Raw genomic sequence first — 26,362 nt, 5'->3', positions numbered from 1 at the left:
CATGGATCGGCTGCCTCCTGCATGCCCCACACTGGGGATCGAGCCCACAACCCTGGCATGTGCCCTGACCAGGAATCGAACCCTGACCTCCTGGTTCATCGGTCCCCGCACAACCTCACAACCTCTGAGACACACTGGCCGGACCCAAGGCTGCCTCTATATAACTCACCTTGAGTTTCTGTCGTGTGGAGCTGGCCCAAGGGCTACTGCGGGAATTTCAACAGCACCCACTGCATGTCCCCAGGGACGTGGGTCCCTCAGCAGGGACACGTGTTTGAGCCCAGGGGGCCATTTCTCCTCAGTGGTTTGGCTTACCCGGCCTCATCGGGACCTCCCTGTCTCCCCCCCCCCCCCCGGATGCCTGCAGGGACACTGCTGTGGCTGGAGTGGGTCATACACCTTGTGCCCTGGGGCAGGCGGCCTCCCCTTCACCTCCGAGTGACTGTGCCTGTCCTCACCCCCAGGCCACACTCATTCAGTGGCCAGTTGGGGTCCATGGGGGATTCCTCTGTGGGAAGCCCTCACCTTTGACCCTGGTGATCAGGCCTCTGCTTCTCCCTGCACAGACCTGCTGCAGGTGCCTCCCTGGGGGGAGGGGAGGTCTAGCACGTACCCAGCTCAGTCCGGTGTGGCTCCGCGGTTAAGGGGTCAACCCAGGAACCAAGAGGTCACAGGTCACAGGTTCGATTCCCGGTCAGGGCTACATGCCCAGGTGGCGGGCTTGATCCCCAGTGACCTCCTGGTTCATAGGTCAACGCTCAACCACTGAGCCACGCTGGCCGGGCTCTTTCCTCTCTCTCTCTCTCATTTTTTTTTAAAATATATTTTATTGATTTTTTACAGAGAGGAAGGGAGAGGGAGAGAGAGTTAGAAACATCGATGAGAGAGGAACATCGATCAGCTGCCTCCTGCACAACCCCTACTGGGGATGTGCCCGCAACCAAGGTACATGCCCTTGACCGGAATCGAACCTGGGACCTTTCAGTCCATAGGCTGACACTCTATCCACTGAGCCAAACCGGTTTCGGCTCTCTTTTTTTTAAATAAGTTTGATTCCTTTTTTTAAAAAAAATAGATTTCATAGAGGAAGGAAGAGGGAGAGAGAGAGAGAAAAACATCCATGATGAGAGAATCATAGATCGGCTGCCTCCCACACGACCCCCACTGGGGATGGAGCCCACAACCCGGGCATGTGCCCTGACTGGGAATTGAACCTGGGACCTTTCAGTCCGCAGGCCGACGGTCAATCCACTGAGCCAAACCAGCTAGGGCGCTCTTTCCTCTCTTGTCCCAGAACCCGGGCACTGGGCACCACTGTCCTCCATCTGTCAGCACGGCCAGTCCACTCCCAAGAGAGAATCGGCAACAAGTGGGGTTCTCTGGCCCGTGGTCAGAGAAGAGGAAATTGAACTGCTAATCTGATAGAAACTTGTACAAAATTAGCCCTGGCCGGTGTGGCTCAGTGGATAGAGCGTCGGCCTGCGGACTGAAGGGTCCCAGGTTCGATTCCGGTCAAGGGCATGTACCTTGGTTGCGGGCACATCCCCAGTAGGGGGCGTGCAGGAGGCAGCTGATTGATGTTTCTAACTCTCTACCCCTCTCCCTTCCTCTCTGTAAAAAATCAATAAAATATATTAACAAAAAATAGGAAATTGTACAAAATTAGCCCATACGCCCAGTGGGCCCTGGGGCCTAGGGATTTTCCTCCGTCTGATGGGAGTCACTGAGTGTCAGTCAGGCGGCCTGGGTTCCACTCTCTGTGCCCAGGCCGCCCACTGACGTGCTGTGTGATATCGGGCACATGACTTGCCCTCTCTGGTCTCGGCTTCCTCACCGGTAAAAGGGTCGGCAAGGCCTCCGTCGTCCCCACACGCAGCGAGTCCTGTCTTCATTCATTCACGGGTGACGTGTGGGCGCCCCACCCCAGGGTCTCTTCTCCCCTCAGCCGTCAGAAGGTGAGTCATAAAATACTCTCCTGCCCCGCAGGCGTGGCTCGGTGGTTGAGTGCCAACCTAGGAACCAGGAGGTTCGATTCCCCGTCAAGGGCACATGCCCGGATTGCAGGCTGGATCCCCAGTAGGGGGCGTGCAGGAGACAGCTGATCCATGATTCTCTCTCATCATGGATGTTTCTTTCTTTCTTTTTTATTTACATTCTTTATTGTTGAAAGTATTATATATATCTCCGTTTTCCCTCGTTGACCTCTCCCCTGCTGCTCCCCCCCGCCCCTCCCCCCCAGCACATGTGCCTGCCCCCCCTGGTGTCTGTATCCATGGGTTATGCTCATTTGCATGCATACAAGTCCTTTATGCCCCCTCCCCTCCCCTCCCCTCCCCTCCCCTCTCCTTCCCTCCCCTCCCCTCCCCTCTCCCCTCTCCCCTCTCCTCTCCCCTCCCCCTCCCTCAGAGGCTCAATGGTATGTTCAATGCTTCTCTGTTCTCTGGATCTGTTTTTGTTCATTATTTTATTTTATTTATTTATTTATTAAATATATTTTTATTGATTTCAGGGAGGAAGGGAGAGGGAGAGAGAGATGGAAACATCAATGATGAGAGAGAATCATTGACTGACTGCCCCCTGCACGCCCCCGACTGGGATCGAGCCCTCAACCCGGGCATGTGCCCTTGACTGGAATCGAACCCGGGACCTTACAGTCCACAGGCCGACGCTCTATCCACTGAGCCAAACCAGCCAGGGCTGTTCATCAGTTTATGTTGCTCATTATATTCCACAAATGAGTGAGATCGTGTGATATTTATCTTCCTCCGACTGGCTTATGTCGCTCAGCACAATGCTCTCCAGGTCCCTCCATGCTGTTGCGAATGGTAAGAGTTCCTTCTTTTTTAAAGCAGCGTAGTATGCGGTTGTATAGATGGACCACAGTTTTTAATCCACTCATCCGCTGATGGGCACTTAGGCTGTTTCCAAATCTTAGTTGTTGTAAATTGTGCTGCTTCATCGTTGATGTTTCCCTCTCCCTCTCCCTTCCTCTCTGAAATCAATTAAAATATATATATATATATAGTAAATATACTTTATTGATTTTAGAGAGGAAGCGAGAGGGAAAGAGAGATTAAAACATCAATGATGAGAGAGAATCATGGATCGGCTGCCTCCTGCACGCCCCCTTCTGGGGATCAAGCCTGCAACCCAGGCATGTGCCCTTGGCTGGAATTGAACCTGGGACCCTTCAGTCCACAGGCTGACGCTCTATCCATTAAGCCAAACCAGCCAGGGCAATAAAAAAATATTTAAAAAAAAAAATCCTCGCTCTGACTGGTGTGGCTCAGTGGATAGAGCGTCGGCCTGCGGACTGAAGGGTACCGGGTTCGATTCCGGCCAAGAGCGTGCACCTTGGTTGCGGACACCCAGTAGGGGGCGTGCAGGAGGTAGCTGATGGATGTTTCTTTCTTATGGATGTTTCTAACTCTCTATCCCTGTCCCTTCCTCTCTGTAAAAAATCAATAAAATATATATTTTTAAAAATGCTCACTCCTTACCTGACCAAGAGGCCTTGTCTGATCTGGCCCCTGGTCACCTCTCTGACCTCATCACCCCGACCCCACTCTGTGCTGGCCCACACACCTGGACCTCTGCTGTCCCTCCATGGTGCTAAGCCTTGTGGGACTTTGCACGTGCCAGGCCCTCGGCTCGGAGGGCCTCCCCGCAATGTGTGCCTCGACGGACTCATCCACAGGGTCTCAGATGAAATGTCACCTCCTCCGAGAAGTCCTCCCTGACCACCCTGCCGACAGCCTTAAGCCACCCCCATCTCCTACTCATCACCGTAGGATTGAAAAACAGAACTTTGAAATGTAATATCCACATACACATGCCCACACGTCATACGTCAGTGCACACCCATGTAACCAGCGCCCATATCAGGAAAACAGACCGTGCCCGGCCCGCATGGTTCAGTGGTTGAGCGTCGATCCATGAACTGGAAGGTCACGGTTCTATTCCCGGTCCAGGCACATGCCCGGATTGCGGGCTCGATCCCTGGTGTGGGGGGAGGGGGTGAGGAGGCAGCCGATGGATGATTCTCTCTCATCATGGATGTTTCCATCTCTCCCTCTCCCTTCCTCTCTGAAATCAATAAAAATATACTAAAAAGAAAAAAGCAACAGACCATCAGCAGCCTCCTCAGAAACTCCTGTCTCTTTACTCCCTTCTCCTCCCAGGACACACTAGTTTTGTAATTACATACAAATGGAAACATGCGGTGCATGCACGTTAATGGCTGGTGGCGTGGCGTGTATCTGTGTGGGGTGGGGATTACTAGTAGAGGGGCCACCTGTCCATGGAGGGGCCACTTGTCAGTGTTTTTTGTTTTTTTTAAATACACAGAGTGGCCAGATTATTATGATCTCTGAACGCATATAATCTGGCCACTCAGTGTGTGTGTGTGTGTATACACACACAGATATATATATATATATGGCCTGGTGCATGAATTCGTGCATGGGTGGGGTCCGGCCAGCCTGGCCAGGGGGAGGGGACATGGGCGGTTGGCCGGCCTGCCTGCTGGTCGAACTCCTGGTCGAGGGGACAATTTGCATATTAGCCTTTTATTATATAGGATATACACTGAGTGGCCAGATGATTATGTGTTCAGAGATCATCATCATCTGGCCACTCAGTGTATATCTTTATTGATTTCAGAGAGGAAGGGAGAGGGAGAGAGAGATAGAAACATCCATGATGAGAGAGAATCCTGGATGGGCTGCCTCCTGCACACCCCACGCTGGGGATCGAGCCCGCCCTGACCGGGAATCGAACCCTGACCTCCTGGTTCCTAGGTCGACGCTCAACCACTGAGCCACACTGGCCCTGCCTGTCAGCGTCTTCCATAAGAGGGAGACCAGGATGAGGGCCAGGAGCCAGTGGCGACCACGGAAAGAGGGGGACCCCTGGAGCAGGGGGGTCCCTGGGGAGGCGAGAGGGGGCGACAGGACGCGGAGCCCTGGTGGAAAGCATTTGTGTCTGATTGCTGGAGGAAGGGCGGGTGCCTGCTCTGTTGCATCCAGAGGTTAGGGACCACCTGTGGCTGCCAGGTAGGGAGGGATGCTGGGAGCAGGAGCGGGAGGGGCATGTAGCCAGATGTGGGGGCCTGAAGGGTCCCCATCCCTGGGCAGCAAGGCCAGCAGGCTGTCTGGGCCCCCCCTCCCCCAGGAGGAGGAAGTGGAGGGCGGCTGGGTAGGGGCCAGGGATGGACATGGGTGAAGCCAGGAGGGGCTGCTAGGTGGGCAGGAGAGGAAGGTGGCGGGACTGGAGGAGGAAGAAAAATTCAGGGAAGGGGGGCGCGGGAGAGACAGCAGGGTCCCGCCTGGGAGTGGGGCGTCTGATCCCCAGATTTCAGAGGTGGGGCTGTTGCGTCTGGCCCGGCCCCGGCCGCGGCCCTGATGGATAAGATGGGTGAAAGGCCACCGCAGAGGAGGTCCAGGAACAGAGCGGCCATGCGCTCCCGGGTCCCCGGGGACCAGAAGGGCGTGGGGTGGAGCTTCCAGGAATGAAGGGAAGTGCATGGGACACTGGACAATGAGGAAGTCTGGGAGCCTCCGGCGGGCAGAGGCCGGGCAAAGGTCGGGGCGGCCCAGCTGACCACAGGGGTCCCGGTCTGGAGGAATAAGAGGGGGATGGATGGTCCTCCCCAGTAGGGCAGGGGGTGCAGGGTGAAGTGTCCCTAACAGCATGGAGGGGCTGGGCCAGCAGGAGCCCGGATGGTGGAGGGTCCCAGACAGAGGCTGGCCTGGCCTGTGAGGGTTGGGGTTGGCCGGACTCCAGGCTCCGGGAGGGTGGGGGGGGGGGAACCCTTGCTGAGAGTCTGTGGGCGCAGGCTTAGTTCCAAGCAGACAGTCACTTGGAGATGAGGAATGGGGGACCCCCCACGCATGGAAAAAGGGCTGATCACTGGAGAATCGGGGGCGGGGGATGGGGGGAGGACGACGCCCTCTGTCTGGAACTGGTCTTGGAGCAGAATCACCTTGGGACCCTGGGACCCCCTGCTGCGTTACCCCCACCCCCTCCCCGCCACCCCCGTGTCCTTTTCCCAGGAGGCACAGGCCTACCAAGGGCGCATGCACCCCAAGAGCGCCTCCTGCTGCACAGCTTGGGGACCCGGCGGGAATTCCGGAAATTCCAGATGCGTTTGGGGGGTCTCCTAGCGCCCCACCCCGGACAGCCCGCCCAGCGCCACCGCCAGAGGGCGCGCTCGGTCCGGCGGGCGCGGGGATGTGAGCGGCCGAGCGCAGCCCCTGGAGCGGCGGGGAGGCCGGGGAGGCCGGGGAGGCCGGCGGGGAGGGAGGGACGCGGCGGCCCGAGCCGGGGCCGGGGCGGGGGCAGCACCGCGGGGCGGGGCGGGGCGGGGGCCGGCGGCCGCGCCCCTCCCTCCTCTCCCCTCCCTCCCTCCCTCCCACCTCCTTTCTTTCTTTTTCTTCCTTCTCTTCTCTCCTCCTTCAGTCTTTCGCCCCTTCTCCCTCCGAGGGCTTCTCGGAGCCTCCGAGGCGGCCAGGGGGCGGGCTCTGCTCCCTCTTTGTTGAGCGCGGGCCGAGTCCCCGGGCCGGACCGGGAGCCGCGAGCGCGGGGAAGCCGGGCTGGTCCGACCCGGAGCCGGGACCCGGCAGGAGCCGGCACCCACGGGCCAGGGAGCGCGCGGAGAGGCAGGCATGCCCCGCCCGGGACCCCGCGCCCCCGGCCGCCTCGCGCCGCTGCGCCCCCTCCTCCTGCTGCTGTGCGCGCTGGCGCCCGGCGCCCCGCAAACCACACCAGGTGGGTGGCCGCCCTGCTCCCCCGCCGCCCCTCGCGCCTCCGCAGACCCCGCACCCTCCTCCTCCCCGGGGTGTGAGGCTCCGGGCTGGGGTCCGGGTGAGGGGAGTGGTGGGGGGGCCCTGCAGACGCCGCCGCCGCCATCGGCCTTGCCCGTGGCCGGGAAGGAGCCCCTGTGCGCTTCGGGCGCCCGGGTCCCCACGGCTGGGGCGCAGCCGCGCGCGCCCTCCCGCGGCCCCTGGTCCGAGGGGCTGGATGGAGCGCGGTGTGCGCGCCAAGGACCCGGTTTCTCACCTGCCTCCGTGGAGAGCGCGGGTGTGCCAAGCGGGCTGCGGGGCGCTGCGGGCCCCCCTCCACCCCTCCCCGGCCGCCCCGACTCAGATCTGCCCGGGGGCCCTGGGCGCGGGGTCCGGTCGCGCGCCGCCTGCACTTCCTGCCTCTCCCCCTTCCCCGAGGAGACTCTGTCCGGGGAGCTCTCGGCGCGCGCCCGCCCGGAGCAGCCGGCCTGGGGGTGTAGGAGCCGGGGGTGTGGGGGTTCCCCGCCTCCGCGCTCGGGCAGCTCCTGGTCTGATGGGGCCGGTGGGACACTGGGCGGGGAGAGCCGGGCTGGAGGCCGCCGGGGAGGTTTTGCAAGGAGGGGGCCCGAGATGGCGGGACTGGAGGAGACGATGAACTTGGGGGGAGCGCGGGGGGGGGGGGCGCTGGATGAGGCCAGCTCCTGGTGGAGCGATTGTGGTTTGGGGAGCCGGTGAGGGGGGTCCCCGATGAGAGCAGCGCTGGAGCGAGTTTTGTGCGCGATGGAGAGGGCGCCAACGCCTCCTGGTTGTTCTTTCTCGCACCCCGCCAAGCAGGTGGTGGGAGGTCCTCGTTCCAGATGGGACGAGGGGACAGGTTCCAGGGGAGGGACCTGCGGGGTTCCCCGGGGGCTGCCCACAGGGTGGGATGGTGGAGCAGCAGGAGTGTGGTTTCTGGGGGTTGGGGGCGGGGGGTGGGAGGGGGGCTGCCCCTGAGCCTGAACTTGGGTCCATGGCAGCTGTCGGAAGAATAGGGGGAGGGTGTCCCCTGGGATTAGAGCCTTCTCCGCTCCCGCTGCAGGCCTGACCCCCCCGCCCCCCATCTAGGCGTGTGGCCACCCTCCTGTCAAGTGGGGGTCCTGGCATCTACCTCCTAGGGCGCCTGGGAGGGAGAAGGGACCGGTGGAATGACCTCCCTGGAGTGGCTGTTACTTTTATTAACCGGCCAGGCCGAGCCAGGAAGATTAGGGAGTCCTTGGTGAGTCCTGCCCCTGCCAGCTGCCATGCCCCGCAGACACCCTGTCTCGTCCGCTCCCCCATCCAGAGGGGAGTGGCAGGATCTGGAATCCCCACGGAGAGGTGGCAGGGGGCCCTCCCCGTTCCGCTCACACTCAGGGTCCCTTGAGGCGTCTGCCCACAGGATGCCACCGAGCCTGGCGCAGGCACACGGAGGGTGCCTCCTGGGCTCACGTTTTGTTTTGTTTCTGTTTTATAATCCTCACCCGCGGATATTTTTCCATTGGTTTTTATTATTATTTTTTTTAAAGGCAAGGCCCTTTTTAAAAAATATATATATATTTCTTTATTGATTTCAGAGAGGAAGGGAGAAGGAGAGCGATTGAAACACCCATGATGAGAGAGAATCATTGATCAGCTGCCTTCTGCACCCCCCTCCCCCCCACTGGGGATCGAGCCCGCAACCCAGACATGTGCCCCCGGCTGGAATCGAACCCGGGACCCTTCAGTCCGCAGGCCGACGCTCTATCCACTTAGCCAAGCCAGGAAAAGCCCTTCTTTTTTAAAATATATTTTTATTGATTTCAGAGAGGAAGGGAGAGAGAGAAACATCAATGAGGAGAGAGAATCACTGATCCACTGCCTCCTGCATGCACACACTGGGGATCCAGCCCACAACCCCGGCACGTGCCCTTGACTGGAATCGATCCCGGGACCCCTTCAGTCTACAGGCCGATGCTCTACCCACTGAGCCACACCGGCCAGGGCTCCACTGATTAATTTTAGAGAATGGAAGGGCGGGGAGATTCAGAGAGAGAAACATCAATAAGAGAGAGACACACATCCAGGAGTTGCCTCCTGCACATGCCCTGACCAGGCCTGGGGATGGAGCCTGCAGCCCAGGTATGTGCCCTTGACTGGAATCGAACCCAGGACCCTTCAGTTCACAGGCCGATGCTCTATCCACTGAGCCACACGGGCTAGGGCTTGGGCTCACCTTTTTTTTTTTTTAACATTTTATTGATTTTTTACAGAGAGGAAGGGAGAGGGATAGAGAGTTAGAAACATCGATGAGAGAGAAACATCCATCAGCTGCCTCCTGCACACCCCCGACTGGGGATGTGTCCGCAACCGAGGTACATGCCCTTGACCGGAATCGAACCTGGGACCCTTCAGTCCGCAGGCCGACGCTCTATCCGCTGAGCCACACCAGTTAGGGCTCTCTTTATTTATTTATTTTTAAAAATATTTTTATTGATTTCAGAGAGGGAGAGAGAAACATCCATGAGGAGAGAGAATCACCCTGGGGATCGAGCCCACAACCCGGGCCTGTGCCCTGACTGGGAATCAAACCCTGACCTCCTGGTTCCTAGGTCGATGCTCAACCACTGAGCCAGGCGGGCGAGGCCCGAGGCTGCCTCTGTATAACTCACCTTGAGTTTCTGTCGTGTGGAGCTGGCCCAAGGGCTACTGCGGGAATTTCAACAGCACCCTCTGCCTGTCCCCAGGGACGTGGGTCCCTCGGCAGGGACACGTGTTTGAGCCCAGGGGGCCATTTCTCCTCAGTGGTTTGGCTTCCCCGGCCTCATGGGGACCTCCCTGCCCCCCCCCCCCCTGCATGCCTGCAGGGACACTGCTGTGTCTGGAGTGGGTCACGCACCTTGTGCCCTGGGGCAGGCGGCCTCCCTTTCACCTCCGAGTGACCGTGACTGTCCTCACCCCAAGGCCACGCTCATTTAGTGGCCAGTTGGGGCCCATCGGGGATTCCTCTGTGGGAAGCCCTCACCTTTGACCCTGGTGATCAGGCCTCTGCTTCTCCCTGCACAGACCTGCTGCAGGTCCCCCGTGGCTCACCTGGAGTTGTTCCCCTTCCCTGGCGGGCGGGCAGCTACCCGCAAGGCGCCCTGCTCATCCTCGCGGTTAAGCACATACCCAGCCCAGCCGGTGTGGCTCAGTGGTTAAGGGTCAACCCAGGAGCCAAGAGGTCATAGGTTCGATTCCAGGTCAGGGCACATGCCCAGATTGCAAGCTTGATCCCCAGTAGGGGGCGTGCAGGAGGCAGCCGATCTAGGATTCTCTCTCATCATGGATGTTTCTCTCTCTCTTTCCCTCTCCCTTCCTCTCAAATCAATTTTTAAAAATCTATATTAAAAAAAAATCTATATTTACATATTTTTAAAAAATATATTTTATTGATTTTTAAATTATTTTTTACAGAGAGGAAGGGAGAGGGATGGAGAGTTAGAAACATTGATGAGAGAGAAACATGGATCAGCTGCCTCCTGCACACCCCCTACTGGGGATGTGCCCGCAACCAAGGTTCATGCCCTTGACTGGAATCGAACCCGGGACCCTTCAGTCTGAAGGCCGGGGCTCTGTCCACTGGGCCACACCGGCCTGGGCCGGAGGTGGCTTTTTAAAACTAACAAAGAATGTGCACGTGGACCCCTAGTCCACGCTGCAGTCAGAAGCGGGATGCCCTGATTGACAGGTGTGGCCCGCACATGCCTCCGCCATGAGTCTGCTCACGTGACCCGGAGAGAGGGGGCGAGCCTTTCCCGCCCTCACGCTGCCCAGCTCTGATCTCGCGAGACCCTGAGACCTCACGAGACGGCTCGCGGCCGCACCTGGTCCGGCTGCGCGCGCCTCGCCGCCGCTCCAGCCGCCACCAGTGCTGTGGGGATTGCGGGCGCCTGTGACCAGGGTCCCACCCGCTCCCTTAGGGCGCGTCCTGCTGGGACACAGCCCCCGAGGGTCGGCTCGGAGCCCCTCACACAGAGCGGCCCTGCGCCCCTCAGGCCTCGGTCCCTCACGGGCCCTGAGTTGCCTCAGTCGAGGCCGCGTGGCAGCTCGTGCGTGGACGGCCCGCATCCGCGTGAGGACCCCCCCACCGGTGAGTGAGCGCAGCTGCCTCCTGCACGCCCCCCACTGGGGATGTGCCCGCAACCAAGGTACCTGCCCCTGACCGGAATCGAACCCGGGACCCTTGAGTCTGCAGGCCGAAGCTCTATCCACTGAGCCACACCGCTCAGGGCACGTGCCCAGGTTGCGAGCTTGATCCCCAGTGGGGGGCGTGCAGGAGGCAGCTGATCCAGGATTCTCTCTCACCAAGGATGTTTCTCTCTCTCTCCCTCTCCCTTCCTCTCTGACATCAATTTAAAAAAATCCATATTTAAATTTTTTTTATTAAGCCATTAGGCAAAGGAATAACAGGTGTTTAAGGAAATAGCTACGTATCCTGTAGAAACTCTTGCTAATGTCCGATCGTGCGTAGCTCACGCTTGCCCTGTGCCACCCACTGCTCCACATGCCAGGCGTGTGTCTGAAATCAGTGACAGTGTATTAACCCTATGTAATAAACAGGATTATTTCCAAATGGCAGGAGCCTCCATGGACAGAAACAGCGCTGGCCAGGAGAGATTTTTCTAGAAATATGGGGTCCCGTGGCTCACCTCTTGTCTCCCCATTTTTGTCAGGGACACCCGGTCATGGGTTTGATTCCCAGTCAGGGCACATGCCTAGGTGTTTGTTTATTTATTTATTAACTAGAGGCCCGATGCACCAAATTTGTGCATGGGTAGGGCCCCTGGGCCTGGCGGGCGATCAGGGCTGATCTGTGGGGCGCCCGGCGGGGCGATCTGGGGGGCCCCACTGGCACCCTCCTTGGCTGGCCTGGGGCCTGCGGTCTGGGGGCAGCTCCTGTATTGAGCATCTGCCCCCTGGTGGTCAGTGCACGACATAGCGACTGGTCGTTCTGCAGTTTGGTCAATTTGCATATTAGGCTTTTATTATATAGGATTGATATATTGTCATTGATTTCAGAGAGGAAGGGAGAGGGAGGGAGATAGAAACATCCATGATGAGAGAGAATCATGGATCGGCTGACTCCTACACGCCCCCCACTGGGGATGGAGCCCGCAACCTGGGTATGTGCCCTGACTGGGAATCGAACTGTGACCTCCTGAGCCTTGCATGCCAGCCAGGCCACATGCCTAGGGTTTGGGTTCATCCCTCTGCCACTCTCCCTTCCTCTCTCTGAACATATCCTCGGGTGATGATTAAAAATACAAACAGCCCTAACCGGTGTGGCTCAGTGGATAGAGCGTCAGCCTATGGACTCAAGGGTCCCAGGTTCGATTCCGGTCAAGGGCATGTACCTTGGTTGCGGGCACATCCCCAGTGGAGGGTGTGCAGAGGCAGCTGATCGATGTTTCTCTCTCATCGATGTTTCTGACTCCCTTTCCCTTCCTCTCTGTAAAAAATCAATAATATATATCCTCTCTAATTAAATGGTAATATGCAAATTAACATCACTCCGCTACATAAGCCACGCCCACCAGCCAAGCCACGCCCACCAGCCAATCAGGGAGAGTATGCAAATTAACCCTATCCAAGATGGCTACAGCCACAGAGAGCAAGGTTTCCCAGGTAACAGAGCAAGCCAAGCTTTCCATAGCCGTTGCAGGCCTAAGCCTCCACTCAAGCTAGAAAGTTTCAATTATAGAAGGTAAACAAATTCAAACAAATGGCGGCAGAATGGAGCTTGAGAGAGCAGGCCAGGGTTGCCGGCGGCAACAGGGGAAGCAAAGCTTTCTGCACACCCTGGCCGGGCCCACCTGCTTAAGGCAACAAAGTTTCAATTGTAGAAGGTGAATTAACTGCCACAGAAATGGCTGCCGCCCCGGAGGGAGCAGCAGGCTTGGCTCCGCTCCAGACTACAAAGTTTCAATTGTAGAAGGAAAATAAATTCCAGATACCAGGGCCTCCGCTTAGGTTGCCAGGGGGCGTGGCCGGCCTGCAAACCACCACAGGCCCCTCGCTCAGGCCGCCCCATGCCCCAAGGGAGCCCTACCCTGATCCGGGACACCCTTCAGGGCAAACCAGCTGGCCCCCACCCGTGCACCAGGCCTCTATCCTATCTAATAAAAGAGTAATATGCAGATTGATCACTACAACACACAATATAGCTGCCCCCATGTGGTCAAAGATCCTGCCCCCATGTGGACACAAGATGGCCACTACAAGATGGCCAGCAGGAGAGGGCAGTTGGGAGGCACCCGGCCTGCAAGGGAGGGCAGTTGTGAGGGACCAGGCCTGCAAGGGAGGGCAGTTGGATGTTATCAACCCTGCAGGAGAGGGCAGTTAGGGGTGACCAGGCTGGCAGAGGAGGGAAGTTGGGGGCAAACAGGCTGGCAGGGGAGCAGTTAAGCATCAACCAGGCTGGCAGCGGAGTGGTTAGGGGGTGATCAGGCTGGCAGACAGAAGCGGTTAGGGGCAATCAGGAAGGCAGGCAGGCAAGCAGTTGGGAGCCAGCAGTCCTGGATTGTGAGAGGGATGTCCGACTGCCCGTTTAGGCCCGATCCTGATGGGATCGGGCCTAAACGGGCAGTCGGACATCCCTCCAGGAGTCCCAGATTGGAGAGGGTACAGGCTGGGCTGAGGGACAACCCCCCGCCGTGCACGAATTTCGTGCACCGGGCTTCTAGTATATTAATAAAAACAAACAAACAAACAAAGACAAGAAAGAAAAAAAAAAGAATTCCCTGAAGGTTTAGACCCCAGGCCCCGGATGTGCAGGGTCAGCCCTCTGGGCTCGTGCTGAGCCCTCCAGGTGTTGCCGAAGGGTAGCCGGATGGATGCGGAATTCCCCTATTTCCCTGAGGCTCCAGGTCAAGCCCAGGACTTCCTGGTCCCGTTTCCTGGAGGTGCTGATTCAGTGCCTCCGGGACAGGGGACAGCAATGTGCTTTTAAGGAGAAGTTCTTCCCGGAGGCGTCTGGAAACCCCTCGTCCTGCTGATCTCCTGAAGATCAGAGATGGGGGAGATATGCCCAGAGCCACACAGCAAGGCACCCCAGGCAGCCGGCTCCTGCACTTCCTTGAGAAAATATACCCGAAGGGCCCAGCTGGCGTGGCTCAGCGGTTGAGCATGGACGTGTGAACCAGGAGGTCAAGGTTCGATTCCCGGTCAGGGCACATGCCAGGGTGGCAGGCTTGATCCCCAGTAGGGGGCGTGCAGGAGGCATCGGATCAGTGATTCTCATCATTGAAGTTTCTATTTCTCCCTCTCCCTTCCTCTCTGAAATCAATGAAATGTATATATATATACACACACATATATACATTAGAGGCCCGATGCAGGAATTCGTGCACCAGTGGGGTCCCTCAGCCTGGCTTGCAGGATCGGGCCAGCTCTCTGACATCCCCCGAGGAGTCCCGGATTGTGAGAGGGTGCAGGCCAGGCCGAGGGACCCCCACCGGTGCACGATTGTGGCTGGGGAGGGATGCAGGAGGTTGTCCAGCTGGGGAGGGACTGTGGGAGGGCTCCAGGGCGTGTCTGGCCTGTCTCGCTCAGTCCCAATTGGCCGGACCCCAGCAGCAAGCTAACTTACCGGTCGGAGCGTCTGCCTCCCTGGTGGTCAGTGCACGTCATAGCGAGCAGTTGAGCAGCCTTAGCATATCATTAGCATATCATGCTTTGATTCGTTGAATGGCCGACTAGATGACCGGACACTTAGCATATTAAGCTTTTATTATATAGGATACACACACACACACACACACACACTAGAGGCCCGGTGCATGAAAATTCATGCACTGGAGTGGGGGTCCTTCAGACCCGCCTGCTCCCTCTTACAGTCTGGGAGCCCTCAGGTGCGGGAGGCGACCCGGCGATCAGGGGAAGGCAACGCCACCATCACACCTCTGCTGCTGCCACTGCCAGCAGCGCAGGCCTCGGCCGGCCCTGGTTACCTGAGCCTCGGGTGGCCCTGGGTGGCTGGGCAGCTGCCATCCGAGGCTGGTCTGCACCTTGGGCCGGCCCTGGGCGGCTGGGGGGCTGAGGGCAGGTCTGGCCGCACCATGTGCCTACCATCTCCCCGTCTGGGCTGAAAGGACTGGGGGACTCCAGCAGGGCTGAGAGGACTGGGCGTTGCCATCTTTGTGTTGGCGTGATGGTCAATTTGCATATTCCCTCTTTATTGGGCAAGAAACCTGAAGGCCTGGGCCTGGTGGGCAGTGCAGGGCGTGGGGTCATCTCAGCAGGAGGCACTCCACTGGTGTGTCCAGGGCACTTGGCTCGAGGTCTAGCAGGTGGCTGGGCTGGAGTGAGATGCGAGAACAAGGTTTTTTGTTTTGTTTTTCAATATTTTTTTTCATTGATTTCAGAAAGGAAGGGAGAGGGAGAGAGAGAAAAACATCCATGATAAGAGAGACTCATGGATGGGCTGCCTCCCACACTGGGGATCGGGCTGCAACCCGGGCATGTGCCCTGACCGGGAATCGAACCGTGACCTCCTGGTTCCTAGGTCGAAGCTCCACCACGGAGCCATGCTGGCCGGGCCGGGCCACAGGGGTGCTTTGAGCAGCACAAGGCCAGGATGTGGTGGGTGTGAGGGGCGGAGGCCCAGGTGGGCAGTAGTGGAAGCAGGAGACATGTGACCAAATGCCTGTAGCTGGAGGAGCAGAGCTGGGCGCGGGAGGCACAGGGGGGAGGTGGACCCGCCCTCCGGTCCCTGATCGCCCGGTTCTCTCCCCACAGAGCCCACCACCGCGGCGAGCCCCGAGGAGGCGCGGGACATCGTGCACCCGGTGCGGGTGGACGCGGGGGGCGCCTTCCTGTCCTACGAGCTGTGGCCGCGCGCGCTGCGCAAGCGGGCCCTGTCCGCGGGCGGCGTGGCCTACGCCTTCTACCAGCTGCAGTTCCGCGGCCGCGACCTGCGCCTGCACCTGGGGGCCAGCCCGGATCTGCTGGCGCCCGGCTTCGTGAGCGAGACGCGTCGGCTCGGTGGCCTGGGGCGCGCGCGCATCCTCAGGCCCGCGCCGCCAGCCTGCCACCTGCAGGGCCAGGTGCAGAGCCCCGAGCAGGAGGGCGGCCTGGCGGCCATCAGCGCCTGCGACGGGCTGGTGAGTGCCCCGTCTCGCCTCGTCTCGGGGATCCTGCCTGTGAAATGGGAATGAAAACGCAGGCCCTCCCGGGGTTCCCCAGGGTTTGGGTTCTTAAACTTTGCTTGGAGCTGGAATTGCCCGCAGGCCATGTCCAAATGGGGGATCCCATAGGTTAGGTCCGGGTGGGCTCCCAAACTTGCATTTTTTTAAAAAACAACAAATGATATATATATACTAGAGGCCCCATTCACGAAATCGTCCAAGGGGCTCGGCCCTCGTAGCCGTTGAAGCTTGCCTAGGCCTTGGCAGCCCCAGTGTCATCCGGAAGGATGCCTGGAAGGATGTCCGGAAAGTCGTTCGGCTGTCTGGTCTAATTAGCATGTTATGATTTTATTTTATACTAGTGGCCCGGTGCACGAAATTCGTGCATGGGGGGGTTCCCCTCAGCCCAGCTTGCACCCTCTCCAATCTGGGACTGCTGGCTCCTAACTGCTCACCTGCCTGCTGGCCTGATCACCCCTAACGGCCCCCCTGCTGGCCTGGTTGCCCCCAACTGCCCCCCCCGCCCGCCAGCCTGGTCGCCCCACACAGCCTGCTGTTCGGTCGTGTGTCTTGTTGTTTAGGTCATGACAGCCCCTGGCTTTTTATATATTAGGACACACACACACACACACACACACACACACACACACACACGTATATACCCTTTTTTTAGTCCTCGCCCAAGGAAATTTTCCCATTGATTTTCAGAGAGAGTGGAAGGGAGAGGGAAAGACAGAGAGAAACATTGATGTGAGAGAAACACTTCGATTGGCTGCCTCATGCACCCACCCCGACCAGGGCCCAGGCCAGACCCTTCGGTCCAAAGGCTGACGCTCTATCCACTGAGCCAAACCGGCTAGGTCTGGTTTTCGTTTGTATTTTTTTAAAGTATATTTTTATTGATTTCAGACAGGAAGGGGGAGGGAGAGAGAGAGAGAAACATCCATGATGAGACAGAATCCTGGATCGGTTGCCTCCTGCACGCCCCCTACTGGGAGTCGAGCCCGCAACCCAAGGATGTGCCCTTGGCCGGAATCGAACCCGGGACCCTTCAGTCCGCAGGCCGACGCTCTATCCACTGAGCCACACCAGCCAGGGCCCCTCTTCCCTTGGGTGTGAGTCTCCCTCAGGGGATAGGATGTCCTGCTGGCCGCGAGCATCGCCAGAGGAGGCCAGGGCCCCGGCGGCCGGGTCAGCCTGGCTGCCCGTGTGACCTTGAGCTCCTCTCCAGAAAGGTGTGTTCCGGCTCAACAACCAGGACTACTTCATCGAGCCCCTGCCAGGAGCCCCGGCCCAGCCCGGAAGCGCCCAGCCCCACGTGGTGTACCAGCGTCCATCTTCCCAGGGGCAGGCCGAGCAGCGCAGCCCCAGGACAGGTGGCACCTGCGGGGTGCAAGGTAGGCTCCTGTGCCTCCACCTTCGGGGTGGGGGCTGTGCGGGGCACGGAGGTCCTTTTTTATGTATTCATTCATTCATTCATTCATTCATTCATTTATTTATTATTATTTTATTTTATTTTATTTATTTATTTTTTAAAATATATTTTATTGATTTTTACAGGGAGGAAGGGAGAGGGATAGAGAGCTAGAAACGTCGATGAGAGAGAAACATCGACCAGCTGCCTCCTGCACACCCCCCACCGGGGATGTGCCCGCAACCAAGGTACATGCCCTTGACCGGAATCGAACCTGGGACCTTCCAGTCCGCAGGCCGATGCTCTATCCACTGAGCCAAACCGGTTTCGGCTTATTTTAAAAAATATATATTTTATTGATATTTCACAGAGAGGAAGAGAGAGGGACAGAGAGTTAGAAACATCGATGAGAGAGAAACATCGATCAGCTGCCTCCTGCACAACCCCCACTGGGGATGTGCCCGCAACCAAGGCATATGCCCCCGACCGGAATCGAACCTGGGACCCTTCAGTCCGCAGGCCGACGCTCTATCCACTGAGCCAAACCGGTTTCGGCCATTCATTTATTTATTAACATCCTAGAGCCGTGGTCGGCAAACGGCGGCTCGCAAGCCACAGGCGGCTCTTGGGCCCCTTGAGTGTGGCTCTTCCACAAAATACCACGGCCTGGGCGAGTCTATTTGGAAGAAGTTGCGTTAGAAGAAGTTTAAGTTTAAAAAATTTGGCTCTCCAAAGAAATTTCAGTTGTTGTGCTGTTGATATTTGGCTCTGTTGACTAATGAGTTTGCCGACCACTGGGCTAGAGGCCCGGTGCATGAAATTTGTGCACTCAGGGATGGGGGGGGTGTCCCTCAGCCTGGATTGTGAGAGGGTGCAGGCCAGGCCGAGGGACCCCGCCGGTGCATGATCAGGGCTGGGGAGGGATGCGGGGGTTGGCCAGCCGGGGAGGGACCGCAGGAGGGCTCCAGGGCATATCTGTCCTGTCTTGCTCAGTCCCGATCGGCTGGACCCCAGCAGCAAGCTAACCTACCGGTCTGCCCTCTGGTGGTCAGTGCACATCATAGTGAGTGGTTGAGCGGCCTTAGCATCTCATTAGCATATTATGCTTTGATTGGATGAACGGACGACTGGGCACTTAGCATATTAGGCTTTTATTATATAGGATTTTTATTGATTTCAGAGAGAAAGGGAAAGGGAGAGAGACAGAGAGAGACACATCAATGATGAAGGAGAATCATGGATCCGCTGCCTCCTGCACGCCCCCTATTGGGGATGGAGCCCGCAACCTGGGCATGTGCCCTGACTGGTAATTGAACCCTGACCTCCTGGTTCATAAGTCGACTCTCAACCACTGAGCCACGCCAGCCGGGCCAGATAAACACTTCTCGGCCTCGGTTTCCCTGGCTGCATAGATGTGATTCCTCTCTGATCCTCACCCCGGGCCGAGGAGCTGGCCTCCAGGGGGGTTCCCTGGGGGTCAGTCCGGGTCTTGCTTGTGCTGCGATGCACCAGCCCCACGGGAGGGGAGCGTCTGGCCCCGCCGCTCCATCCTCCTCACCCCAGCGTCGTCCCCAAGAGCTCTCGGGGGAGAGGCCCCTGATACAGGGGCCCCGGGCCCGTCTGACCGCTCACCCCTCTCTGCCCCGGGGGTCACAGCGCCCCTGGAGCAGGAGTTCTGGCAGCGGGCCGGCGGCGACCAGCCGCAGAAGCGGCAGCGGCGGTACCAGAGCTCGGACAGCAGAGAGAAGTGGGTGGAGACCCTGGTGGTGGCGGACGCCGACATGGTGCGGCACCACGGACAGCCCCAGGTGGAGAGCTACGTGCTGACCATCATGAACATGGTGAGGGCCCCCGGGGGCGTTGCCTGGGTGCCGTGCAAACGGTGGGCGTGGGGCGGGAAGGCTGGCGGGCTGGACCCTCCCAGCCCAGGTTCTCAACAGGAGGAAGAGTCTGCAAGCTATTTATTTATTTATATTCTTTTAAAATATATTTTACTAGAGGCCCGGTGCACAAAATTCGTGCATGGGGGTGTGTGTCCCTCAGCCCAGCCTGCACCCTCTCCAATCTGGGACCCCTCAAGGGATGTCCGACTGCCCATTTAGGCCCAATCCCGGTAGGGTCTAGATGGGCAGTCGGACATCCCTCTCACAATCCAGGACTGCTGGCTCCCAACTGCTCGCCTGCCTGCCTTCCAGATTGCCCCTAACTGCTTCTGCCTGCCAGCCTGATCACCCCCTAACCATTCCACTGCCAGCCTGATTGATGCCTAACTGCTCCCCTGCCAGCCTGATTGCCCCTAACTGGCCTCCCCTGCAGGCCTGGTCACCCCTAACTGCCCTCCCTTGCAGGCCTGGTCCCCGCCAACTGCTCTCCCCTGCAGGCCTGGTCCCCCCCAACTGCTCTCCCCTGCAGGCCTGGGTCCCCCCCAACTGCCCTTCCCTGCAGGCCTGGGTCCCCCCCAACTGCCCTTCCCTGCAGGCCCGGTCGCCCCCAACTTCCCTCCTCTGCCCGCCTGGTCACTCCTAACTGCCCTCCCCTGTAGGCTTGATCGCCCCCAACTGCCCTCCCTTGCAGGCCTGGTCCCTCCCAAATGTCCTCCCCTGCTGGCCATCTTGTCGTGGCCATCTCGTGTCCACATGGGGTCAGCCATCTTTGACCACATGGGGTCAGCCATCTCGTGTGTTGGAGTGATGGTCAATTTTCATATTACTCTTTTATTAGATAGGATTGATTTTTTACAGAGAGGAAGGAATAGGGATAGAGAGTAAGAAACATCGATGAGAGAGAAATATTGATCAGCTGCCTCCTGCACGCCCCCTACTGGGGATGTGCCCACAACCAAGGTACATGCCCTTGACCGGAATCGAACCCGGGACCCTTCAGTCCGCAGGCCGACGCTCTATCCACTGAGCCACACCGGTTAGGGCCCTTTATTTATTTATTTTTAAAAAATAAATTGTTGATTTCAGAGTGGAAGGGAGAGAGAGAGAGAAACATCCATGAGGAGAGAGAAGCATGGATCGCCTGCCTCTTGTACACCCCCTACAGGGGATGGAGCCCGCAACCCAGGCATGTGCCCTGACCTGGGGATCGAACCCTGACCTCCTGGTTCGTAGGTCGATGCTCAACCTTGGAGCCACGTGGGCCAGGCTCAGGGAGCTTTAAATGAGCAGATGGATCGCCCTGGCTGGTGTGCCTCAGTGGATAGAGCCTCAGCCTGTGGACTCAAGGGTCCCGGTCAAGGGCATGTACCTTGGTTGCAGGCTCGATCCCCAGTGCGGGGCGTGCAGTAGGCAGCCGGTCCATGGTTTTCTCTCATCGTTGATGTTTCTCTCTCTCTTTCTCCCTCTCTCTTCCTCTCTGGAATCAATAGAAAAGTACTTTTAAACAAAAAAAAAATAAATAAATGAGCAGATGGCGCTCCCGCCCATTCCCTGCGCTTTGGACCCCTCACGGCTTTGGGGGTGGCCTCCTCTCCTGGGCTGAGTAGGGAGCCGTGGTGTAGGTTGGGGCGGAGGCCCGTGGGCTGCCCGGGTGCACTGTGGAGCTGTCCTGCGTGTGAATGTGGGCGGGTGTGGGCGGTGGACGGTGGGGGGCTGCCCGTATCCTAGATGCGGGGTGACGCTGGACCCCCACTGTCGGGCAGGTGGCTGGCATTTTCAAGAACCCCAGCATCGGAAACCCCATCCACATCACGGTCGTGCGCTTGATTGTGCTGCAAGACGAGGTGGTAAGAAGCCGAGGGTCCCCCCAACAGTCCCCCCTACTCCCTGCGGAGGGGTTGGGGGGATGACTGCGGGAAGAAGGGGTGGTTGGGCCACTGCTGTCCTCCTTCTGTCCCCTCTGAGCCTGTGGGTATGTATGGGCTGGGGGTTTGCAAAGGCCTGTGGGTATGCAAAGGCCTATGGATATGCAAAGGGCTGGGGATTTGCAAAGGCCTGTGGGTATGCAAAGGGATGGGGGTTTGCAAAGGCCTGTGGGTATGCAAAGGGATGGGGGTTTGCAAAGGCCTGTGGGCATGCAAAGAACTGGGGGTTTGCAAAGGCTGGGGGTTTGCAAAGGCCTGTGGGTATGCAAAGGCCTGTGGATATGCAAAAGGGCTGGGGTATGCAAAGGGCTGGGGGTTTGCAAAGGCTTGGGGTTTGCAAAGGCCTGTGGGTATGCAAAGGCCTGTGGGTATGCAAAGGCTGGGCGTCGGTGCCCTGCCTGCGTGAGGGCCCTCACCCTCTCCGTCCACAGAACGACATGAAGGTCACACACGAGGCCCACAGCACCCTGAACACCTTCTGCGAGTGGCAGAAGCGGCTCAACATGGACGAGGACTCCCACCCGCTGCACCACGACATGGCCGTGCTGATCACCAGGTGCTGCTCGCTGGGGGGGACCCTCAGGGAGCCCAGTCCCGCTCTCTCTTGGGACTCAGGCGGATCTTTCCGTTTGGAAATAACGGTGGGTTTGTAACCGGACAACCGAGGGGTCCGGGCTGCCTGTCCCTCCCTGAGCCGATGGGGCAGAGACAGGGTGGCATCCTCTGTGAGCGTTGATTCCAATCCTGCCGGCAGCGTGGGGAGCAGCAGGTCACCCACAAGCATCTGCTCTGCCCGCGCCCCCTCCCCCCCCCCCCCCCCCCCCCCCGCGCCCCGTAGGCAGCTGCTTATACTGGGGAGGAGGACAGAGATGACATGGGAAGTAGGCAAAGGGGTGCCAGGTGGGCAGTGTACAGGCAATGAGGGCTGGTGTTTGCAAAGGCCTGTGGGTATGCAAAGGCTGGGGGTTTGCAAAGGCCTGTGGGTATGCAAAGGGCTGGGGGTTTGCTAAGACTTTTGGGTATGCGAAGGCTGGGGTTCCTCAAAGATCTGGTGACATACAAAGAGCTGGGGGTTTGCAAAGGCCTGTGGGTATGCAAAGGCTGGGGGTTTGCAAAGGCCTGTGGGTATGCAAAGGGCTGGGGTTTGCAAAGGCCTGTGGGTATGCAAAGGGCTGGGGTTTGCAAAGGCCTGTGGGTATGCAAAGGGCTGGGGATTGCAAAGGCCTGTGGGTATGCAAAGGGCTAGGGATTGCAAAGGGCTGTGGGTATGCAAAGGGCTGGGGTTTGCAAAGGCCTGTGGGTATGCAAAGGGCTGGGGGTCCTCAAAGGGCTGGGGGCTTTGGTTTCTGCAACCAGGTTGTTATGTTTCCATGGTAACAGGCAGCTCCCGGGTGGGGAGCATGGGCTGCACCTCCAGGTGAGCTCCCAGGTCCCTAGTTTGGCTGCCAGCCAGGCTAGAAGGCGCTTCTCTAATCGGAACAGCACAATCACAGTTATCCGAGCGTGATTCGTATTTCCTATTGTATTTAGCTAGTCTCTGGCATTCTCTTTCTGCCCCTGTTGCCCGGATGTCACACTGTCACACGCACTTGTGTGTGGGGGGTTGAGTTACGTGCAGTTTTATCACACGAGCCCAGCGGCCAGTCTGTTCCGAGGCAGCATTTTCCTTTCTTTCTTTCTTTCTTTCTTTTTTTTAAAATATATTTTAGCCGAAACCGGTTTGGCTCAGTGGATAGAGCGTCGGCCTGCGGACTCAAGGGTCCCGGGTTCGATTCTGGTCGGGGGCATGTACCTTGGTTGCGGGCACATCCCCAGTAGGGGGTGTGCAGGAGGCAGCTGATCGATGTTTCTCTCTCATTGGTGTTTCTAACTCTCTCTCCCTCTCTCTTCTTCTCTGTGAAAAATCAATAAAATATATTTAAAATAAAATAAAAAATAAAATATATTTTATTGATTTTTTACAGAGAGGAAGGGAGAGGGAGAGAGAGTTAGAAACATCTATGAGAGAGAAACATCCATCAGCTGCCTCCTGCATACCCCCCACTGGGGATGTGCCCGCAACCAAGGTACATGTCCTTGACTGAAATCGAACCTGGGACCCTCCAGTCCGCAGGCCGGCGCTCTATCCACTGAGCCAAACAGGTTAGGGCTTCTTTTTTTTTTAAAAAAAAAATATTTTTATTGATCTCAGAGAGGAAGGGAGAGGGAGAGAGAGAGAAACGTCCATGATGGGAGAGAACCATGGATCGGCTGCCTCCTGCACGCCCCACACTGGGGATGAAGCCTGCAACCCGGGCATGTGCCCTGACCGGGAATCGAACCGTGACCTCCTGGTTCCTAGGTCGACGCTCAACCACTGAGCCACGCCGGCCGCGTGGGCATACTTCTAGCTCCTTCCCTGGGGCCCCAGCCCGGCTCGGGGCGGGCCCAGCATGGGGCCAGGTCAGCCTGAAGGACACGTCTTGTCTCTGCCTGGGCAGGAAGGATCTGTGCACCTCCAAGGACCAGCCGTGTGAGACCTTGGGCCTGGCTCACGTGGGGGGCATATGCCAGCCCCACCTCAGCTGCAGCATCAACGAGGATACCGGCCTGCCCATGGCCTTCACCGTGGCCCACGAGCTCGGGCACAGGTACCCACTGCCCCCACTGCCACCTCCAAGCAGGGGACCCCCGGGCAGCCCGGCCACGGGCCTACCAATCCTAGGGAAGGGTGCCTGGGCCACACACGGGCCCTGCGTGTCCCCGTCCACGCCTACAGCCAGGTTGTTTCCCTGTGAAACAGGAGGGGGACCCTCGGGGGACCTCGGCCTGGCCTAGAGCAGGTCTTGTTTGAGGGGTTGGGACAGGCCAGACGTCCCCAGGGGGCACTGCCTCAGGACTTGCATTTTTGAAAAAATTATTTTTATTGATTTCAGAGAGGAAGGGAGAAGGAGAGAGAGAGAGAGAGAGAGAGAGAGAGAGAGAGAGAGAGAGAGAGAGAAACATCCATGAGGAGAGAGGATCATGGATCGGCGGCCTCCTGCACACCCCCCACAGGGGATCAAGCCTGCAACCCAGGCATGTGCCCTGACCGGGAATCGAACCTGGGACCCTTCAGTCCACAGGCCGATGCTCTATCCACTGAGCCAAACCGGCTAGGGCAGGACTTGCATTTTTGACGCTTTGTGTCTCCGGCAGATAAACCCCTGTTGGCTAATTGCTCCGTGGTCCTAGGCGGGTACCCTGTTCAGAGGAGCCTCTACGTGCTCCCTGGGGATGGAAACACGGGATGTCCCAAGCTACTCCAGTGGACACGTCCGCATGGGGCCTGTGTCTAACCATGGCCTGTGCCCTCAGCTCCACCCCCCCACTCCCACACCTGCCCCCCGTGCCGGGCTGCTTAGCTGGTCACTGTGGCAGCTATTTTATTTTAGTTTTTTATTTTGAAACTAGAGGCCTGATGCATGAAATTCGTGCACGCGTAGGCCTTCCTTCCCCCAGCTGCGGGCACCAGCTTCCCTCTGGCACCCGGGACCTGGGCTTCCTTCCCAGCCCCAGCTTCGTCCAGAAGGTCGTCTGGAAGGACGTCCGGTCTAATGAGCATATTACGCTTTTATTATTATAGATATATTTTTATTGATTTCAGAGAGGAAGGGAGAGGGAGAGAGAGATAGAAACATCTATATATATAAAAGCCTAATACGCTAAGTGGCCGACCACAACTGCTTGACCAGTCGCTATGACGCGTACTGACCACCAGGGGGCAGACACTCAGACTGGTAGGTTAGCTTGCTGCTGGGGTCCAGCTGATCAGGACTGGGCTAGAAGGGCTGGACACGCCCTGGCACCCTCCCGCAGTCCCTCCTCGGCCCCGATCAGCCCCTATCGGAACTGGGTGAGATGGGCCGGACACACCCTGGAGCCAACCTCCCACGGTCCCTCCCCAGCCTCTAAAATATTTTTTCTAATTAATTTCCTTTCAATGTGCACGAATTCGTGCACAGGGCCTCTAGTCAATGATGAGAGAGCATCATGGATTGGCTGCCTCCTGCAGGCCCCCTACTGGGGATCGAGCCTGCAATCTGGGCATGTGCCCTGATTGATTTCAGAGAGGAAGGGAGAGGGAATCGAAATGTGACCTCCTGGTTCCTAGGTTGATGCTCAACCACGGAGCCCTGCCGGCCGGGGCTCACCCACTTTCTAGAGGCTCAGAGAGGGACAGTGACTCCCCTAAGGCCACACAGCCGTAGGGGGGCCTGAGCCAGCCCTGGGACCAGCATCGGGCCCCCTGCGGGCCTCAGGGGAGGGAGGGCGGGGGTGGCCGGCGCCTGCCATCCAGTCACCCCGCCCCTGGTGCTGTCCTCTCTGCAGCTTGGGCATCCCGCACGACGGGGTGGGCAACCAGTGCCACACGCAGGGGAAGCAGCTCTTCATCATGTCTCCGCAGCTGCTCTTCCACTCCCTGCCCCTCAACTGGTCCCAGTGCAGCCGCGAGTACATCACCCGGTTCCTCGAGTAAGTAACCCTCCACACCCCCCGCCCCCGGGGCAGCACCCGGGACCCCGAGGTCAGGGCCTGAGCAGGAGACGGGGACAGTGGTACCGAGGTGCCAGGCAGAGGGACCCGCAGGGGCCGTGCCCTCCTAGTGTAACCCGACAACCGAGGGGTCCGGGCGCCTGCCCCTCCCTGAGCTGATGCGGCAGAGACAGGGTGGCATTGATTCCAATCCCACCGGCAGCGTGGGGAGCAGCAGGTCACCCACAAGCATCTGCTCGGCCCCCACCATAGGCGGCTGCTTACACTGGGGAGGAGGACAGAGATGACCTGGGAAGTAGGCAAAGGGTGCACAGGCAATGCGGGCTGGGGGTTTGCAAAGGCCTGTGGGTATGCAAAGGCTGGGAATTTGCAAAGGCTTGTGGGTATGCAAAGGGCTGGTGACATGCAAAGGCTGGGGGTTTGCAAAGGCCTGTGGGTATGCAAAGGCTGGGAGTTTGCAAAGGCCTGTGGGTATGCAAAGGGCTGGCGGCCCTGGTTTCTGCAACCAGGTTGTTAAGTTTCCATGGTAACAGGCAGCTCCCGGGTGGGGAGCATGGGCTGCACTTCCAGGTGAGCTCCCAGGTCCCATCAGTCTAGAAGGCGCCTTCTTTAATCGGAACAGCACAATCACGGTTAACCGAGCGTGATCCCTGTTTCTTACAGTTATAGCTGGTCCCCGATA

At 58.4% G+C, this 26,362-nt stretch overlaps 1 protein-coding gene across 1 annotated transcript in view; it reads left to right on the top strand.

Moving 5' to 3' along the window:
* Positions 1 to 6,432: 6,432 nt before the first annotated feature.
* ADAMTS7 (ADAM metallopeptidase with thrombospondin type 1 motif 7) overlaps positions 6,433 to 26,362 on the top strand; it is a gene marked incomplete at its 3' end in the record, with an annotated part of 43,934 nt that continues 24,004 nt past the window's right edge. Inside the window, exons 1-8 of the mRNA XM_079764212.1 lie at positions 6,433 to 6,768; positions 15,555 to 15,919; positions 17,175 to 17,340; positions 19,014 to 19,198; positions 21,004 to 21,087; positions 21,597 to 21,721; positions 23,646 to 23,795; positions 25,516 to 25,659. Of these exons, the coding sequence (XP_079620338.1) occupies positions 6,666 to 6,768; positions 15,555 to 15,919; positions 17,175 to 17,340; positions 19,014 to 19,198; positions 21,004 to 21,087; positions 21,597 to 21,721; positions 23,646 to 23,795; positions 25,516 to 25,659 (1,322 nt within the window). The 5' untranslated portion in view covers positions 6,433 to 6,665. The remainder of the gene's footprint in view (positions 6,769 to 15,554; positions 15,920 to 17,174; positions 17,341 to 19,013; positions 19,199 to 21,003; positions 21,088 to 21,596; positions 21,722 to 23,645; positions 23,796 to 25,515; positions 25,660 to 26,362) is intronic.

The sequence above is a fragment of the Cnephaeus nilssonii genome (assembly GCF_951640355.1).
Source record: "Cnephaeus nilssonii genome assembly, chromosome: 24".
Taxonomy (NCBI): Eukaryota; Metazoa; Chordata; class Mammalia; order Chiroptera; family Vespertilionidae; genus Cnephaeus; species Cnephaeus nilssonii.
The sequence above is the reverse complement of the archived record's forward strand: the minus strand, read 5'-3'. Positions and strand labels throughout refer to the sequence as shown.